General features: G+C 38.0%; 1 protein-coding gene across 1 annotated transcript; it reads left to right on the top strand.

Moving 5' to 3' along the window:
* Positions 1 to 14,951: 14,951 nt before the first annotated feature.
* On the top strand, positions 14,952 to 16,614 carry LOC125192969 (lactosylceramide 4-alpha-galactosyltransferase-like). The gene has a single exon (XM_048090654.1). It carries the CDS (start codon positions 15,114 to 15,116, stop codon positions 16,371 to 16,373), a length of 1,260 nt encoding a protein of 419 aa, XP_047946611.1. The 5' UTR covers positions 14,952 to 15,113; the 3' UTR covers positions 16,374 to 16,614.
* The last annotated feature ends 367 nt before the right edge of the window (positions 16,615 to 16,981 follow it).

Below are 16,981 nucleotides of genomic sequence, written 5' to 3'. Positions count from 1 at the left end.
TATACATGTGTGAAGTTTGAGTAAGCACGAGGAGAATGAGAGATAGTGGGTTGTTACAGTGAAAATAAAATGATTATAATAAATCAACGAAATGTGTGTGAAGGAGATGATGAAATTGGGAGGAAGGTGATGACGAATTAGGATATTGTGTCACGTTTTGTATAGTTTGAATTCTGTGTTTCATCATATTATAATGAGTATGCGTTTTATGTGCGTTATCGAATAATGTGTTACAGACACATTTCATATTTATATTAAGAAGCGTGTATCAAAGTAAAGCAAAATTTTCAAATGTATTGAAATAATGAGAATATTTGGAAAAACTCTTTGAATTATCATGTAGTAGTAATAAAGAATAACTGTTTCTATCGTGGCTGGTAGGTGTTCATAACTTTGTGGAAATCGCAAATTATTACGTCAATTCCTAAGTCAAAATTTAAAAGTGAATGTGAATTCGCGTAGTATGAAATGAAGAATGCAAGAGTATTTTGCACCATTATATTTACATAATTGTGATTGTATAAAAATCAAAATAAAGTATTGCATCCGCTCACTTCATTCTCTTTTGGTAGGACAAAAGACTTAGAGCATTCCCATCCGTACTCTTAACTAAGAGCACGGAAGTGGACCTGAACCCACTTTTACTCCTTGTTCTTAGAAAGAGCATAACACCCACATCCGTGCTCTTAGCTAAGGACAAGCTCAAGGGTCCCACCATTCTATTATTCAATTTAAATACTCCAATTATTAAAAACATTTCTGCATTATAAAAATACATTAAAAAAATAAAAATTACATAATTAAAATCCTAAAAAATAAAAATTACATAATTAAAATACTAAAAAATAAGAATACATAATTAAAATCCTAGAAATAAAAATTACACGCGTGGAAGACTAGTCCTCTAACCCCAATTGCCTCTTGAGACCCCGGATCATTTGCTCATGTGTTGCAAGTTGCTCCGGAGTCATCTTAGACGTATCGTTCAAATAGAGTTGACCCAAGAGGGTCCACAACGTGTTGTTCGGGGGTGGAGGAGGCACAAAGGGAGCCGGAGCGGGGGCGGGGGCGGCTGGAGTCGGGGCGCGACGGCGGGTGGTCGTCGCCTTCTTCCTTCCTTGCGGTCGGCGGGAACTGCTCGGGCCAGCGTCGGGGCTACCCAAGTTAGTTCCGGCAAGCCGGGTAGCCACATCATCGGAGGCGCCGTCGGATAGGGCTACCGACCTCGACCGTTTGCTAGAGGAGTTGGAGGAGAATGCTACTATGCCGCCCTTATACTTCGGATGTAGGCGCCCCTCCCCGCCAACAATCGAGGTACTTGAACGCTTTGAACTTCATGCGTTGGTAGGTCGCCAAGGCGGCAGTGATGATGTCGAGCTCGCTCGTGCCGCTCCCCGCTGACCGCTCTTCCTGGAGGTAATACCCCTAGAACTCACCGATTGCCTCGTTGCATCTGAAGAGGCAATTGCGTACCATACTATCAGTGCGATAGATGGTTTCCCCCGGCCGGGTTTCATTGTAGAAGCGAGTGATGCGCCACCGATAAGGCTAATTTCATGCATCGGTTATATGGTGAAAAGCGTTACATTTTGCTGAGTCTAACACGTTTCCTAAGCCAGGTGTGTGATAGAATCGCTAGATCGAGGGAATGCTGAAGGAAACAATCTAGCGAAGGAATGAAGTGAAATGAGCAGACTTAAAAGGAAAAGAAGGCGTGACGGATGGAGTCAGTAGCTGAGGGCAACAAAGTCTATCTATACCTTGCTGGGCCCCACTCCAACGCCTATAAATAGAAGAGCATGCAACACACAAAAGGAGACGCTATCACTTTTTTCTCGCTCACTCTTAGCTCACACACATAACACACACTTGGGAATGGGAGATCTGGGGTAGTTTGGGTTACGAAGGGGTTCATTTCTTCAGAAGTTCAGTTGCAACACCGTCCGCATGTGGGCGAAGATACAATCTCTTTAAATTTCAGTTGTTTTTGCACTTTTGCGGTCGAACTTCACTTTTGGGAATCGACTTGGCTGTTGATGTTACTTATTATCATTTCGCTTCTATTGGTTTGCGTTTATTTGTGATATTTCAAGTTGATTTACGTAGATCTTGCTGCTGAGAGTTTATTTTAACAAGTTTTATGTCGATCTCTGTTTTTATTTTGATGCTGTGGTACTCGATCTGGGAATTTGGTGATAGATCTGTGGTTTGTTGATTTATTGGAGGTTGTCGTTAAAAATCTGAAGTTATGAAATGTTTCTGTTGGTTGGAGTTTGTGTCGGACGCTTGGATTCGAAGTGGATTTAGCGTCTGAGGTTGGATCCAAAGTGAGAAAGGGGAGTTGTTGGATGGATTTGAGTTTTCCGCTTGTTTCCTGTTTTACTTCGTCTAGCATCTGTAGATCTGTTTAGTTCTTCGTTGTTATGCATCAAATTGGTTTAGATTTAGTTTGCTCTGATTTCGTTCATGTTGTTTTTCTTATGAGATTTTACGCAATTTGGTGGAAGAAGATGATGTCGCTGTTAGTTAGTACCAGAGTTAGTTATTCTGCCAGCTTTTCGTCCGTACTCTGCTTTTTCAGTCATGGTCCCCACAGTCAGTTTGTTTCCCAGGTCTAGGTAATTAGAGTAGTTTTTCTTTTAGATCTAGTGATTGTGCGGTTAATTTTCCTTGCATAGTTTTCTTTGTTGCTTCACCTAGGTCTAGTTGTTAGCGTAGCCGTTTTAAAATTCCCAAGTCAAGTTTATTTTGTTTTCCTCAACCCAAGAAAAATGCGTGGCAGCAACCAACACCAAAAACAAGTCCAAATTCTTGAACACGATTATTACGCATCCATCTCTGTGGGATCGATCCCTACTTCCCTATACTAGGTTTAGTAAAGTGGTTGAGGGTTTTTGAAAGAGTGCTCGTGTGTCCGACGACCAGGATTTCCTACGACCAACGAGTTCCTAGACCGCGTGATCTAGTGGATTTGCTGGACCAAGGGAACCTGTTTATTTCCTTCTGTGCGCACCGAGAAACAAACACCGACTTTCATCCACCAATACGTATCCCCGGTTTGGTTCGTGCCGACGTCCGAATCTTCGGAGACTGCCAAGTAGGCTTTGAACATCGCCATCATCTCACCCGGAGTGTATGGGATGCGGGTGCCACGAACAGGAGGAGTAGGAGTAGGAACAGAAGTAGGAGTAGGAGTAGAGCCGTTGCTCCCTCCCGATCCGGGCTCGGGTGCCCACCCGAACCCGGAGGCGTTTAGGTCGTGCACCGGGTAAAGACGATCGCCACCCGGAGCTTGCGAACCTTGGGTTTGAGGAGGGGCCGTAAATTGCGTTTCCGGACTAAATCCGGCCTCGGAGTCGAACCAATCGTGGTTCCAACCGCGATTGTCGAAGGGGTGATCGCCGGAGCCGGACATTGTGTAGTGTGGTGGGAATTTAGATGAGAAAGTATGAGGAAAAAAGATGAGAGAATGTAGGTGATGATAGAATAGATGAGAATGTGATTTTTTGGTATTGAAGTGGGGGTATTTATAGATGAAAATGTGAATTTTGGGGGGAAAAAATTGAAAAACAAATTAAAAGTGGGGAGAAAACGGATATATTTTTTTGGAAAGTGGGAAAATATTTTTTTTTATTTAAAAACATTTTTTTTAATTAATTTCGCTTTAAAAAAATTAAATAAGCCAATGGCTATGCCGTTGGCGAATAAGGCGACGCCACGTGTGCTGCTCAGCGGCACAGACGTGCTCTTAGCTAAGAGCAACGCCGTGCCGCTAGCACGGACGGACGAGCCCCATTAGTGGACGGACGAGCCGGTGCTCAACGACACGGACAGACGAGCAGCGGCTCTTCACTGCTGCGGATGCTCTTATTCATGACACGAAGAAATTATATTACCCAAGAAAAAAAAAAGAATTTGCATAGCATATGGGAAGTTGAAAATTTGAAGAAGAAAGTTTTGATAAAGCTTAAACAGTAAATTATTTATATTTTTTTATTTGATTAGTGCGTTGAGGAGTTTGAGGGTGTAGTCAAAATGGCACTATTTTCTTTGTGAATCTTTTTTTCAAAGGGTCAAAGATTGAATACATTAATTAAGAATAAGAAGTATGCAATGTGAGGGGAAATTAGTTAATAACGGTAGGTAGTGATGATTCTTTCTGAAATTATTAAATATAAGTATTCGGTAGAATCGAATGTATGTCGGATGTGCAATGTGACTTGGCAATTGATTTATTAATGAGAATCATGCGTTATATTTAATTAATTATTAATTAAGACCAATGCCTCCATGATTGTTTTTGTCTAAGACTTTTTCTTAGTAATTTTAAATTTTTGATTGTGCTTTCATTCTACGCATAGTAAGACTTGCAATATAAAATAGTGGTATCCAACAATAATATGGACCGGGGAGTGATCAATTGTTAACTCATCATTTAATTGCTAACTACAACTAATTTAAGGTCATAGGATTTTAGAAAATGTGTGGTCTATAATTTGCCACGTGTAATTTTCGCTTTTATTAATAAAATAAAAAAAGATTTAAAAAAAACGCCAAATTAGGGTTTTAGATGAAAATGTCAATATAGTGTTTCGGAAATATCAACACAATGCTTTGAGAATATCAACACGATGCTTTAAGAATGTTAACCCATTGTTTATATTGACATTCTACATGTATTATATTGACATATTTTATATAGTATGTTGACATTTCTGCTTTACGAAAAAATTGAAAAATTTTTGAATTTTTTTTCAAATTTTGACGCCGGAACATATGCATATATGATATCGTTGGAATCCTTATAAAATTATCTTTAATTTGATATATGTTATATGAATTTAAAGTTTTAGGATTTCTTTTAAAAGTTAGTTATAACTAAACATGTAGTTAATTGACATTAATACCCCTATTGATATTTTAAGGAATTAATCCCATGGCTTTATTGACGTTTTATGTTGATCGTATTGATATTTCTTGGTTGATGATCTAGGCCCTTAATTTGAATATCTAATGGCTATTATTTAGTTGTAGTTAGCAATTAGGTATTGAGTTAGCAATATAACAATCCCCAATATGGACTAGTATATATTTTCAGTTTGTATATATATATTTTTTGTTATTGATAGTATTATATGGAGTATATATTGTTACGCATAAAACATTAAATTTCGATATACATTTTACAATTACATTGTAATTAACTATAGAAAATTATAATTTGTAATCTAAACACAATTGAACATTTAAAAAAGTACAATTAACTATTGAATTCTTAGAAAATATAATTTGGGGTAACAAAAGTACATATTCCTGTCTTACTAACACAACGTCTTTTCATACTCTAATAATATTCCCTACATCGGCCAAAACCTGTTATCATTTTACTTTTTTTTTAACATATGGTGTTTAAAATCACATTTACATTGTTTTCATTTATAATAAATGTACCCTGCACTCCATTACATTATTATTCCTCACTATCATTTAGTACAATAAAACTATATGAAAGTGAGACCTATAATTCATTAACTCTTTTGTTTTCATTTTCATAAAATCAATATTTTTTTTATAATATATACTGAGTTGAAACGTGTTTTTAATTAGGACGGATCGAGTATTAGTTAGCTTAAATATAAATGACCGGTTTTGTATTGCATGTATTTTATAGGAAATGCTTTTAATTGAAAATATTATGGCACATTTTGAAATGCAATGAAAGTTGTGGACATAATAGTAGTACTATTATTCTGCGACATAGATTTTGTAGTACTAATTAAAGCACGACTATTAAAATTAAAATGATATAAAATCTAGAACCATTTTGACAAGAATCTTGTTAGTTCACATTAATTAGGTATGGTTATATTTATATTAAGTAAAGAGAATGCATCTAATACAAGTCGCTGTCTTTCAAACGTGTCATTCCATATATTGTCGATAGATATGTTTACAACTTCACGTAGTAAAACAGAGTACTACTATATTATAGTATAAGATTCTAGTCAAATATACAATGCTTCATCTCTTCTTATTCTATTTGGTTTTTGAAAAATAATAATATGTTACATGCACTACACCTCATGTAGTCGTGTGGATTTAGTATGATTAATTACGTTTGATGTCCCATATCATAGTTTGAAGCTAAATTTGATTTTGATGCCCTAACAAGGAAGAATAATAGTAAATGAAGTAATTTTATTAATTTTGATGCACTAAGAACTACAGTGTCAGATGGAAGTAAGTAACTAACACTCTTCCAGCGGTAGTGTGCCTTTTAAATTGAAACCATCAACTTAAGACTTTGACAAAAAAATATTAGGGAAATTGGTCTCTAAAACCATGAACTTTGCCTAAAATTTGGTATTTCCCATGAACTTTGAAATTGGTATATAATATCACGAACTTTGCATTTTGTTTGGTATTTCCCAAACTCACTCAAATAAGATATTTTCATCAAAATCTTATTTAACATAGGCAACCGTGATATGTTTTATAATATTTGAAACCACTTTTTAAGTTCATAACATGTAGCATAAAAAGTCACGTTGAAAACCAAGTTGATTTAATTTTGTCAAGTATGATAAAAGCCTCGTAAGTTAGTCAAATATAGTACTCCCTCCGTCCCAAGGAAGATGACCCCTTTCTTGGGCGACACGGGATTTTATGCAACTTTATTTTGTGTGTTAAGTGGAGAGAGTAAAGTAAGAGAGATGGAATAAAATAGAGATAAAAGGGTTTCCATTTTAAGTAATGAGTCATCTTGATTGGGACAAACCAAAAAGGAAAGTGGGTCATCTTCAATGGGACGGAGGGAGCAATAAACATGTCGTGGAAAATACCAAACAAAATGCAAAGTTCATGATATTATATACCAATTTTAAAGTTCATGGGAAATACCAAATTTTAGGCAAAGTTCATGGTTTTAGAGACCAATTTCCCAAAATATTATACTATATATTTATAATATTTTATCACCTATTCAAAGTTCCGACCTTGATTATGCATTACTCTACTACCAAAGAAGATACATTCGTAGTATATAATCGCAATATAATGACCGGCAATAAATTATTTTTCAATGGATAAAGTTTCTATTTAAACTTCGAATGTAATGCTATCAAATTATCAATAATGAAGGGTTGTTTCTCAAAATAATAAATTGTATCCAATGCTAATTAGTGTGTTCCCGTTTAAATACTACCCTACTACACTATTTATTCGTGTTCACACTTAATTTTTACTGAAGAAAATAAGTTTGTCTCTTTTTCTATACTTTACTATTATTGGGCTAAGTTAAGGGCCCAGTAACCTTTAGTTGGGCTAATTAGTGTGTTCACCATAAAAATCAATATAGAACACTCTAAGTTTAATGGCAAAATTGCAATTAATCTAGGCAACCATTTGATTAATTAATCACTCATATTTAAATTATCAATGCAATTTGATGGCACTTTCATAAGCGCCTTATCGACTCTTTCCTTTGCCCTCAACTTTAGCACCATCTTCAAGCTCTGTGCCTCTTCGAATCGGTCCTCCTCTTCCTTGTTGATGCTCCTTCCAGCATCTGGTGAGTCATAGCCCATCAGTCCTTCCTAATCTTTCATTGGGTTCATGTCTATGGCTCAAATCTGGATTCACGTCAATTAGTCCAACAAGCATAAAGTGACACAACGTCTATAAATCTTTACATGTCTATAATCAGTGGATGAGATATTTCTAGATAACTATATGTAATAATAAAATTTGAACTTGTAGCATTTGCTCGAAATAGAGGTCGTCTAAGTTGGAGATGGTTGAAAATTTCTAACTTTGAACTAACATGTGTTAATTTATATAGCATTCTTATAATAATTAAATTAGAGTTGTTTATTAAGTAATTTGTAAGTTTGGATTTAAAATGTATCTAATTGTCATTGAAATAAATGTGTTACCGCATTGATACTGCGACAAACTTTGTCGAGGGACCACAAATTTTGAATCAAGGATAATTTATTGTAATATAAGAAGGGTTATGTACTCGTTGTTTTGAAGATCCATCTTCTCATATTCAATGGAGGAATGAGTTCAATGTCAATTCAAGTACATCTTTTTGTTTTAATGTTTGATTTTGGCTATTTGTATCACTGGTAATATCCTCTCATTTTACTTTAATAAAGCAGGGTTATTTTGATTAAGAACATTAATTATACCTTCACGAGATCATAATTACGCGCAAAAAGGAAAGAAAATGGAAAAATGAGAGATGTATCTCAATGATGTGGGAACTTTTGTGTATTGATTATAGAATTTTTTAAAAAATGGGGGACCAACTTTACTTGAATTCTATATTTTTATTAGTTGGGCCCACATGCATTAGTTCAACCATAAATTTGATCTAGAGTTATCATTCTCTATGAGATAGTTTGAAGCATTGATTTTGTTTAATACTCCATATATTATATATGGGATTCATTATGTTTGAAGCATTGATTTGTTCTAAATTTGGTTTGGCTCAGGTTGAGTATTGAATTTTAAACAAATTTCTTGTTGGACTAAAGTTTACTACATATTTTATCCTAATCGTATCGTCCTTTCGCGATTTACTTCAATTTATTTAATAGTTTTGTGTCTTTAACATTATGTTATAATCTTAAAAGCAACAGCATCATTATTATTTGATTTAATTGGTAACTTAACACTGTACCAAAATTCATTTTGATTCGTAACATTATATTTGCTAGTTTCAAGTTCTAAATTTATGAATTGATCCATTTTTGCCAAAAATTGACGGAATCGTTAAAATGCGACAGTAGTTGATTTTATTCGCAATATGGATCACGATAATTTCAACCTATATATATATTGATAGCGAAGGGCAGTGAAACCGTAAAAGTTTCAAATATCAATCATCAAATCTTCGATATCTATATGATGCCCGACCATGAAATAACACATTGGTGGCGAATATTTTGTGAAAATCTAGCACATATGTTCACACATGCGATTACATTTCTCAAAATTTGCAATACAATTAATTAAAACAATTAAACATTAAAAAAATAATATTAATATTTGATTATAAACTCAAACAATATTGACTAACTTTTAAAAAATTTTATTTTACAAGAAAATTGAAGTAAGAAATTTTCAAATTTATGATTTCCATCCCATAACCATAACTTCCAATCATGCTTCAACCTAAGTGTACTTGTGGCCACCTCACTTATCTTAGTCGTCTTAATATGATCAGTTGATTCTCGACATCCACGCACTGATTCAAGGTCGCGCGGCGAGAGCAATGTTGAGGACAAACACCATCACATGCGCAAAACCATGAGCTAGGTTTTTGCCTTCGAAATTTTGTAGATGTGCTATTCATGCTCAAGTATACATGGGATTTTGAAGGTTGGATATTCGCCTTTAAAACACCTAAAGTTTCACTTCCCTTCGCTATCAATATCGACCAAAATTTGAGTAGGTTACATCATGAGTGAAACTCTATTACGGTAATAATTTAACGGTTGTGTCAATTTTCGACAATAAATGTATCAATTCAACAATTAGCAAACATAATGTTGTGAACCAAAATTGCAAAATGTTCAAACGTTTAGGACTAAAAGCTACTTTAGTCTAGTAATCGGTATTTAATTGTTTGATTAATGTCTTTAAGTTAATTATGTTAAAATCGCTTTGACCATCATATTTTTGCAGCATCGATTGCCACTTTTAGGACTAAAAACTGACCAAATCATAATATTTTGGGACCAGAAGCTATCACATATATTAATATTCTAGACCAAAATCATAAAATAATCATATGTTTATATCAAAAATTTCCTTTTATCTGTAAACCAAAACTTAGTACTACTAAAAATCAGTTGATAAGGCCGATTTCAGCTCTACTTTTAACTACAACTCCATTTTTCTATATCAGTAAAAAATTTTACCCACAACACTTGCAATAAGACCAGTCCTATCTATGCTCACCAATCACCATAGCCTCATTTCAATCACAATTCAGTTCACAATTATCTCAACTAGAAAAAAAAAAAAAAAAGCAATGTAACAATTCAAATTAAATTAGAGAGTAATAAAATTAAAAATAATTTGCATTTGCAAAAAAAAGGAAAATTATTTCTGGCAACTGGAACACTTGCAATAGGGCCGATAAATCACGCACTTGGCAGCCTAGGCTGTCTAATTTTACGGTTGCGGCAATTAAGTGCCCTATTGCGAAGGACCTTATTAAGGCAATCCAACAATTCACGTTTACTCAAATCTCGCTCTAATAAGGCAATCCAACAATTCACATTACTCAATCTCAAAATGTTCGAATATTTGTAAACATTAGTGTGGAACTACCTAACTAGTAACTGATGTACTATACCTAGTTACCTACAATCATTATGATGGAATTGTTATCTTTAAATAGATATGATGAATATTAATTATTCCTGGACTTGCTGCCAACTCTAACTATATGCGTGATTAGAAAATATTGTAATCATACAAACATTAAGTGTAATTCAAATTCATAACTTATAAAAAATAAATAATTTCTCCATCTGAGAGCCTCTTTTAATACTATTTCTGCTATAGTAGTACAATTTAGATTTGTGCCGTTTACTGTCTTAAAATTTTAAAATGTATCATGAATGATGTAAGTGAAGTATTTTGTGAAGTCACGAACTTCACTAATATATATAGATAATATAATAGAAATGATTCTCGGTCTACATAACAGAAAAAGTAGACCAAATAATTTGTGGCGGTATGTCTAACTTTTTGAGCATATATACTGCCGATTGGTAGTACTCCCTCTCTCCCCAAAAACTGAAAAGCAGGAATAATTTCATTTTTAGTCCATTTTTAAAAAATATAAATATTTTAATTTTGAATTTTTTTTTTCATTAAAAAGGTGAGACTCATTATTTAGTTAATAATAATTTAATTACTTTTTTGTTTATATATCTCTTTTACTTTATCTATTAAGTATACATTCAAATTTTGTTGAACTAAATGTAGTATTTTTAAAGACGAAGGAAGTATTATATTATATCTATTAAAACAAGTACATATACATAAATATTTATCCTCATAATATTAATAAGTGGGTAGTTCAGCAAGTGTAGAATAAATCAACTAATACTACTATATAGTCAACCAAGTTAATAAAACGATTCATCTTCCTACAATAGGATGATATTCCTTTTTACTACTACTAGTAATAGTAGAAGTTTTGAATCGACATAGATTACTCCATTATACAAGTATATAAAAATTTAATTGTCTTGTGGATTTTCACTCACCACCAGTCCACCAGTGACCAGTCCTTTGAGACTTTTTGATTTAAATAAAAAACACTTAAAAAATTTAAAATAAGCTCGAGTGCCCAACCTCCACAAAACGCCAAAAATAAATACTCCAGTTTTTTACAAGTACTACTAAAATGGAAAATATTTATGGAGAGGCAAAAAGAGTGTCCACTATAGTTCATCGGGTCAAGCCACAAAGTGTGGTCAGGCCACAAAATTGTGGCCGGGCCACCAATGCCCATGTTTTCCACTATAGTAGACACGGTCAAGCCACCAACAAATTTATTTTTTCCATTTTGTTTATATTTTAATTCTACTACAATAAAAATTGTTAGACTACAATAATTAAATAAAATGCATAATTTAATGAAAACTAAATCGAAAACCAATTTTTCGTTGCATTATAGAACGGGGTAAAATTATACAACGAAAATTGTTTTAGAACATGCAAACAAAAACATAAAAAAACACCGTCATCGCCGACTACTCGGTGTCATCATCAGAATCCGCCGCTTCATCTTCACCCGTTGCATCGTCACCGCCAACGCCATCACCGTCACCACCACCGCCATCACCGTCACCACCACCGCCACCGCTCTGAGGTCCCGCCGCCGCCGCCGCCGTGTCCTCCCACCCCAACAACGACCTCAGCCTCACTATAAGGTCGTAGTACATCATCTTGGTAGTCGGGTCGGTCGACTTCTCATACAAGGCCAGAGTGTCCTTGAGTTCCTTTATCATCTGCACCGCTAGGGTGTTGTTCAACGCCGCTCGGGCCGATCCGGGGGGGGGAGGGTGCAGACGGGCCCGCAACAGAGTGTTGGGAGGCAGCGGTGGAGGCGGATCTAGCGGCTCGGATTGCGGACTTTGACCAAGGAGCCGTGGACGCCGGGATAGTGACGGGGGGGGGGGGCTCCTCCATAACCTCGTCGTTGAGGTCGAAGGTCCTTGAACCGCCGCTACTCGACAGGGATTTTATGTCGGCTTCGCTGCGGCCACTCTGAGCAGTGCGCATTTGGTTCTCGTATATACCAATGAACTTCCGAAGAGCTATAGTGATCCTGTCGAACTTCTTCCAAATCTGATCGGGTGTACGGTCGACTCTCCCCGGCGGTTTGAATTCATTGTACACCACCAAGACTTTCCGCCAGAAGCATAAGTCGGTCTGATCCGTGCTAACTATGGCATCTGTCGTCACCGCGTCCCATGCCCTAGCAATAGCAATGGACTCGGCGTCTGTTTACAGAAACCCTCGTCGACCACGACCGCCATTGCCATCTCCGTGACCACCGCCGCCGCCATCGCCTTGTCCGCGACTACCGCGGCCGCCTTGCTGCCCGCTGTCGCCGTTGCCGTTGCCGCCACCTCGCCGCCGCCGCCCCTTCGCCCGCCGTTGCCGCCGCCACTTCGCCCGCCGCCGCTTCTTCCACCGCCTCCTCTCCCCGTCTCTACACGACCGGGCGTCGGCGTCCGGGTATCAGGCGACCCCATCAATTGTTCCCATGTGAATATATCAGATTCATCAAGCGGAGATTGACTGCTCTGGAATGAGGAGGATTGAAATTGGGACGAGAAGTTTATCACGTCCATGTTGGGTCGGTAGTCGCCCGTCCCCGGTTGGGTACGACCCGCATATCTCTGCTGATAAGTCGGGGACTGACCCCGGTTTTGGGGTGTTTGTTGCCACGGCGCCGGCGATGGCGGACTCCACATCTGGGATGGAGGAGGGTTGGGACTCGATCTCCAGCATTGGGGGGGTGGAAAGCTCCCCTGTCCCGAATCTCCATAACCGGGATCGTCTCCGCCTTGCATTTCACAAAAATTCAAATTGAAGGGAATAGGGTAAATTGTGTGTGAGAGTAGAGTAAAAATAAGATATGAATTTTAGGTATATATAGAAAAATTTTGAAAATTAAAAAAAAAAATTCGAAAATATGGGAGCCGCGGCTCGTGGCCAATGCAATACCCCCCCACCCCCCCGCGGCGACTGCCCACCCCAGTCACTATAGGGAGGCGCGGCTTGCGGCTCTCTGGTGGCCCGGCCGCGGCTCCCCTATAGTGGATGCTCTAAACTCCCCCAGTCCCCCATCCATTAGCTTCTCTCTGCAAAATTCCACTGACTGAAAATATACTTTCATTTTCCTCCCCACCTCAAGATTTAACTTTTTTATTATATTTTTCACCATTGTTAAATTTAGAGTAAAGGCCAAAACTGGTCTTGAACATATGGTCATTTTACGATTTTGGTCCTAAACTTTATCTTTTTGATTTTTTTGTCCTGCACATTTCAAATCGAATCACAATTGGTCCTCCGTCAATAGTTCCGTTAATTTTATAACAGTCAACATGTTTAGCCCAATTTTGACCAAATTAGACTTTTAATTTTATTTTTTTACTCCCTAATTAGACTAGGTCCCAGAGCTCCCGTCGGCAGAGCCAGAGGGCTCGTTTGTGATGGAGATGGAGATGGAGCAGGAGATGTCGGCTTCGACAGAGCTGGGGCTGGAACCGAAGCCGGAGGGGAAGCAACCGGAGGCGGCGTAGGTGCAGACTGTTGAAACCGGAGGCGGCGTCGCTGTTGGAGGCGGCTTTTTGTCGTGCCATTAAAGCACGACAAATTAAAGCACCAGACTTTTAATTGAAAGCACCACCCAACACTACTACTCAAATTAGATTCTCTCTAAGAGAGAGAAGGTGAAAAGTTTGCCGGAGGTTGAAAAATGTAGGGTGCTTTAGGATTTGAGAGATGAGAGAGAGAGAGAGAGTGAAGATGTAGAGAAATAAAGAAGAAACAAAGTGATCTCAAATTGGAGTTGTGCTCTATTTCCGCCACCTGCTGCTACTCCCGTCGCCGCTCCTCCTCCAGTTAGCACACCACCGCCAGCGTCACATCCGCCAGCAGTTTCTCCTCCCGCCTCCGGTGCCATCTCCTCCTCCACCGGCTGCACCTATGCCGGCTCCGGTTGCTTCCCCTCCGGCTTTGGTTCCAACCCCGGCTCTGTCGAAACCGACTTCTCCTGCTCCATCTCCATCTCCATCACAAACGAGCCCTCTAGCTCCGCCGACGGGAGCTCCGGGACCTAGTCTAATTAGGGAGTAAAAAAATAAAATTAAAAGTCTAATTTGGTCAAAATTGGGCTAAACATGTTGACTATTATAAAATTAACGAAACTATTGACGGGAGACCAATTGTGATCCGATTTAAAATGTGCAGGACCAAAAAATAAAATAAGATAAAATTTAAGACCAAAATCGTAAAATGACCATATGTTCAGGATCAATTTTGGCCTTCACTCTTAAATTTACGTACAAATATACTTTTAGGTACCATATTGGGTGTACTTTTGCGAGTATACAAACATTGTACTACTTGATACACACACTTATTCATGGGGTGTTATTACAGATTCCATTCTTAATGAACGGCTTGTTCCCCTTAGAAATAAATTTGGCCCAGCAAAATTATATTTATACATTTAAAACAATACTGAGAAAAATATTTCATTTTTCAATTAAAATGATTTGCTTAGTGTGACAGTCCTACATAAAAATTAGTGCTCGACCATCGTATTCGTCTATTCTATGAAATTGTACGGCGATGAATAACTACATTCAGTTTTGGAAGAAAATCATATAAATACAAAAGCCAAAATTAGCACACAACATTTTCCTTTCTGGAATTTCACTACCCAAAAAGCTTCATCACCACCAAAAACCAAACCACCACACTTGGAATTCTACTGCACCTCAAAACCACTCCCTCTCTCTCTACTTCTTGAGCTCATAATAGCAGCCGCAACTATATCTTTTTCAGAAATGACAATTGAGAAAATCACTGATACTTTCTTGTCTGAGCTTCTTTCCCATTTGCAGAGAGGCAAGAAATCTTTCTACGCTTTGGTGTCTCTCCTCTCTCTCTGCCTCTTAGCCTACAACAGCGCCTCCGTTTTCTGCGCCAAAGTCCCCTTCCCGCCCAAAACCTCGCCGGAGCCCGCTCTCTTCTTGCCGGAAAATGTCGCCGCTAAATCAAGAAGGTTCTTCTCCATCTCCTTCTCCGCAAAGCAGCCGCCTTTCCCACCGGAGCTCAAATCCCATTTGCCCCTTTTGCACAAGAATCCTAATTTTGCTAAAGAAATCGACGACTTCTACCCAAAGCGGCGGAAAAGGCAGAAATTCGCAAAGGTGAAGCCTTTTCAAGTTCGGGTGAGGAACTTCTTCAACAAGAATTCATCACATTCTACCTGCGAATCTCGCTTTTTCATGACGTGGATCTCATCGGCGGAGTCCTTTGGGGAGAGGGAGATGTTTGCCATCACCAGTTTGTTCAAGACGCATCCAAATGGGTGCCTAATCATAGCCTCGAATTCACTCGATTCAGCAATTGGGATGCAAATCTTGAAACCCTTACTGAGAAAGGGTTTTAGATTGATGCCAATTTCCCCCAATTTCGATTTCTTGTTCAAGGGCACTCCAGCAGAGGTGTGGTACAACCAATTGATGCAGGGAAATGTGGATACTGGTGAAGTTGCATTAGGGCAGAATCTCTCCAATCTGCTTAGGCTTGGATTGCTGTATAGATTTGGTGGGATTTACTTAGACACTGATGTGATAATCTTGAAGAGTTTTGGGGGTTTGAGAAATGTCATTGGTGCTCAAGCTATTGATCTTGAGTCAGGGAATTGGACCAGATTGAACAATGCAGTGATGATATTTGATGAGGGGCATCCACTTGTGTTCAAGTTCATCCAAGAATTTGCACTCACCTTTGATGGGAACAAGTGGGGCCACAACGGGCCCTACCTGGTGTCGAGGGTGGTGTCGAGGGTTGGGGGGCGGCCGGGGTACAACTTCACGGTGATGCCACCGATGGCGTTTTACCCCGTGGATTGGAGCAAGGTCCGGGGCCTGTTTGAAGGGCCGCAGAGCCTGAGCCACTCCAAGTGGCTGCTCGCTAAGCTTAGGCAGATACGGAACGAGAGCTTCGCGGTGCATCTGTGGAACAAGCAGAGCAGGGGGTTTGAGGTTGAGAAGGGGAGTGTGATCCAACACCTCATGTTTGGTTGTTGTGTTGAGTAAAAGTTTGGATTTTTTTTTGAAGTTAAGATTTTTTTTAGGTGGTGTATTTGGATTATCTCAATCCAGGTTTGTGGGAGGGGGGCAATATGAATTGATAGTAGCTTGGAGAAGCCAAAGTTTTTTTTTTTTTCTTTTCTGGAATTGTAGATCAGTTACATATGATATATAGGTGGTTATTGTGTTGTGTGTATTGGTCTGAATTTGAAATGCAAAATGCAAATTTCTCAGAGCAGTTGATAGATGATGTTGTGTTGTTGCATTCTTGAGTTAGTGATGGATATGTTTTTGAGTTTTTTATTACAAACTGTTTGAATTTGAATGAATAGGAAAATTTGAAAATATGGAAAGTTGTTTAATGGAGATGTGAATAGAGAGTTGCTTAGTGCATTTCCAGAGATGCAAACTCCTGATTTCTTGCCCTACATTATCATATCTGCTTATGCAATTTGGTAAAATGCAATTATGTTGTACTGTTGTAGGCTAGAGTTTGCTATACAACTGCCTTTTCCCTAAATAAGACTCTCAGAGAGAAATAGAGACCTAACCTAAGCTCTATATAGAAAACAAGAGTAAGTTTTTGGCATCAAACATTGAGAATTTCATTAATG

This window comes from Salvia hispanica, chromosome 6 (genome assembly GCF_023119035.1).
Source record: "Salvia hispanica cultivar TCC Black 2014 chromosome 6, UniMelb_Shisp_WGS_1.0, whole genome shotgun sequence".
Taxonomy (NCBI): Eukaryota; Viridiplantae; Streptophyta; class Magnoliopsida; order Lamiales; family Lamiaceae; genus Salvia; species Salvia hispanica.
Note: the sequence above shows the minus strand (reverse complement) of the source record. Positions and strands in the feature narration are given on the sequence as shown.

What these genes read in the sequence shown, in the direction of transcription:
- LOC125192969 (XM_048090654.1), top strand. Translation starts at nt 15,114, where the DNA reads ATGACAATTGAGAAAATCACTGATACTTTCTTGTCTGAGCTTCTTTCC.